General features: G+C 43.4%; 1 protein-coding gene across 1 annotated transcript in view; it reads right to left on the bottom strand.

Moving 5' to 3' along the window:
- The window catches only part of sypl2b (synaptophysin-like 2b), a 3,560-nt gene extending 1,527 nt beyond the window's left edge, over window positions 1-2,033 (bottom strand). Inside the window, exons 1-5 of the mRNA XM_013910788.1 lie at window positions 1,821-2,033; window positions 1,599-1,676; window positions 789-907; window positions 490-685; window positions 6-142 (exon numbers count right to left, since the gene is read on the bottom strand). Coding sequence (XP_013766242.1) covers window positions 6-142; window positions 490-685; window positions 789-907; window positions 1,599-1,676; window positions 1,821-1,838 — 548 coding nt within the window. The 5' untranslated portion in view covers window positions 1,839-2,033. The remainder of the gene's footprint in view (window positions 1-5; window positions 143-489; window positions 686-788; window positions 908-1,598; window positions 1,677-1,820) is intronic.
- Between the last annotated feature and the right edge of the window lie 856 nt (window positions 2,034-2,889).

Raw genomic sequence — 2,889 nt, 5'->3', positions numbered from 1 at the left:
TGTGCACGCCACCTTTGCAAACGTCAATAAGAGTCAGCAAGAATGTAGGATCGGTAGCCCTCTTGACATCAGACAAACCTTTACCCCAAGCAGAAGATGATACCAACCACAGGAAGGCGAACACTGCAGTCAACCCCAGGTCCTTATTGAGCAGCAAAAAATACATGTCACTACAAAACCCACAAGGAGACCCAACTGAAATGTTTTCAGCAGAGAACAGAGCAGTGTCCAGCTGCTTGGAAACCACGCCCTGCCCAGTTTTTCATTTTCATGTCTCTGTTAAATCCTCAAACTTGAGAGTGGACATCTCGTTATCTCTGCTCTCCTGCATTACTAAAGTGAATAATTACAAATCATAAAATATGTCCTTACTTCAAATTTGCTTTAAATTGGTCGTTCTGTAATGTCATCTTGACCTGTGAGCTGTTTGGAGGATGACCTAGCTAAGCCAAAACAACAGAGAAATAGAGTGAATCCAGTCAAACCTACCAGGATCGGGCCCCGACTAGGTTCCCTGTACAAGTGGTTGTAACACAAATAGATGATTAGCGTGGCGGTGCTGTAGAGGAACGCAAACACACCAATACAGACATAAAACTGCGCAGAGGATGAGTGGTCTCCAGTCAGAAAGTAATTAGTGGATGTTTCATTACAGTTAGGGACAGAGTAGGGATGATCCATCAACCTGTGTACACACAAAGAACGCATTAGAAATTATGACAATCGTTAAAGAAAACACACTTTCCAGTAAACTGGAATCTGAGGTGTGGCACTGTTTGTTTTGGCACCTGAATGGGTAGTTAAAGTTTGCTGTTATTTCTTTATTTTCTGTTCCGTTGCATTTGACATTGATGCTGGATGAGCCACTGTAACCTCCGGTTGTAGCAAAGGCAAATATGGAGAAGACCTGCACCCACACACACACACACACACACACACACACACACACAAATATATAAGATAAAGGGATACAAATTAGGTGCTCAGGATAGAGTGCTGAACATAACTGTCACACAAATGTACCCACACTTCCTTCCAGATTTTATGCAATTAACTTTTTTTTGGTTTGGTTTTGTGTAAGACAGGAAGTCTTACACAAAACTATCAGGGTGACAGCTGTACAGAGTAGCAAAATCCGGTCTTAAAGTTATGCAATGCTGCCAGAATGTTTTATCCAGTAGCTGGAAGCGCAGAAATGAATATCAACCTGCACATATGAAATAAAATTTGGTTTTATGCGGCCACGCATGTTAATCGGACCCTATACTGTAAACCCTCTGGCGTGCAGAACACCGAACATCCTGCCTGCTACACGTTGGTTTTTGGTTTGAGCTGCATAAAGGCCTATTATAGGAAGGCATCTTGACTCGAGTGCAACTGCATGCCGTATTTATAACAGTGCTACAGCTCAAATGATGAATTGGATGGCTTATCTGGGCGTAGCAGTGGGTCACAAGACAAATAACACAATCAAGTTATGAAGTAGTTTTGCAGCCAAGGATCGGCTTCCTACGCAAAGCACACCCCGCCATACAGGCCATATGGTAAAAAGTAAAAGGAAAGAAAGCAAAAAAAGGAAAAGTGAGGAAAAAACTTACCCATTCTAGCAAACGGATGAATGCCAAAGGCTCTTTAAGAGGTCCAAAGTCAAGACTGAATCCCGAAGTCATCACTTTCTAATCGAAAATAAAGACACAGCGTGAGAAAGACGGAGTTGCACTGCCGAGGAGGGTCGGGCGTAAATAGGAGTGTTTGCTCAAAAATGTCCATTCATCAGATATACGTCATTAACTGCTAAACTCTTCCTGTAGCGCGTTTACCTGCGCAACGGATTCCATTGTTTCCCCAGACTCAAAATCAGAGTTTAGGAGCGGTTATGAATCGCCGATCCTGGTCTCTTTGCAGCTGTGTCGAAGATCCTTGGTCTTGTCAAAACTTTTCCAACAACTTTGCTGACTTGGAGCTGACAACACGTGATCACCGACGAAGGGGGGCGCTGCTTAACAGCAGGGCTCAAAGTGGAGGAAATGCCATCCGGTAGCTCCTGTTTGTTTTTCGCCACTAGGCGTTCATCTTTGTAGGTTACACTACACAAGAAAGAGTCTTTCAGAGCTTTTTACAAATGCAAAAAACATGTGAAATTAAATTTTACTAGTTGCCCTAAAGACACAGAAGTGTAAGTGCCAGAAGTAAACGTGGTATTTGCAGAACATTTGAGATCACACAAGTTATTCTTTATAGTTTTCATGTGGACTTACATGAGCTTTAAGTGGTGCTGTGCAGAGTTTATTGCATATAATGAAAAAAAAAAAACCCCCAACCAGGATGTGTTGACTTAAGGAGGAGCCTTTTAACACTTAAGTAAATTTGGCATTTTTTTTTATTAAGCCTGTTGAGAAACTCTTGCTTCGCTTACCAAAGTGATGACCATTTGACCTTTTGAAAAAGTAGCGATTTATTTATTTCGGTGTCTATAATCTACTTGTCACATTTTCAAATAATTCTTTAAATTTAACTATTTTGCTACAAAATCTTATTGGTTAAACTGGTGCATTAGTGATGGCATTGACACTGCTGTGACTCAGAGTCAGTATTGAGCCTGTATTTGTTTGTTTGCCCATGGAAGAAAAGTCAATAAAATCCAAGATTTTGATGTGTGCAAGATCAAGGGAACAGTTCACCCTGTCCGGGATAGGGTTACTGGGGCGCCCCCCACCCCAGGCCCGGGGAGGGTGCCCAAGGGTGAGCATCTGGTGGCCGGGCACAGCCTGAAAAGGGGACATGGGCCCATCCTCCTGCAGGCGACCAGCTGGAGGCACAGTGGGGGTCAGGTCAATGTGTGCCGTGCAGTGGCCAGGAGCGGAGGCCCTTGCGGACCAATCCCCGGCT

Source organism: Pundamilia nyererei, unplaced genomic scaffold (genome assembly GCF_000239375.1).
Source record: "Pundamilia nyererei isolate P.nyererei 1_Seehausen unplaced genomic scaffold, PunNye1.0 scaffold00049, whole genome shotgun sequence".
NCBI lineage: Eukaryota > Metazoa > Chordata > Actinopteri > Cichliformes > Cichlidae > Pundamilia > Pundamilia nyererei.
The sequence above is the reverse complement of the archived record's forward strand: the minus strand, read 5'-3'. Positions and strand labels throughout refer to the sequence as shown.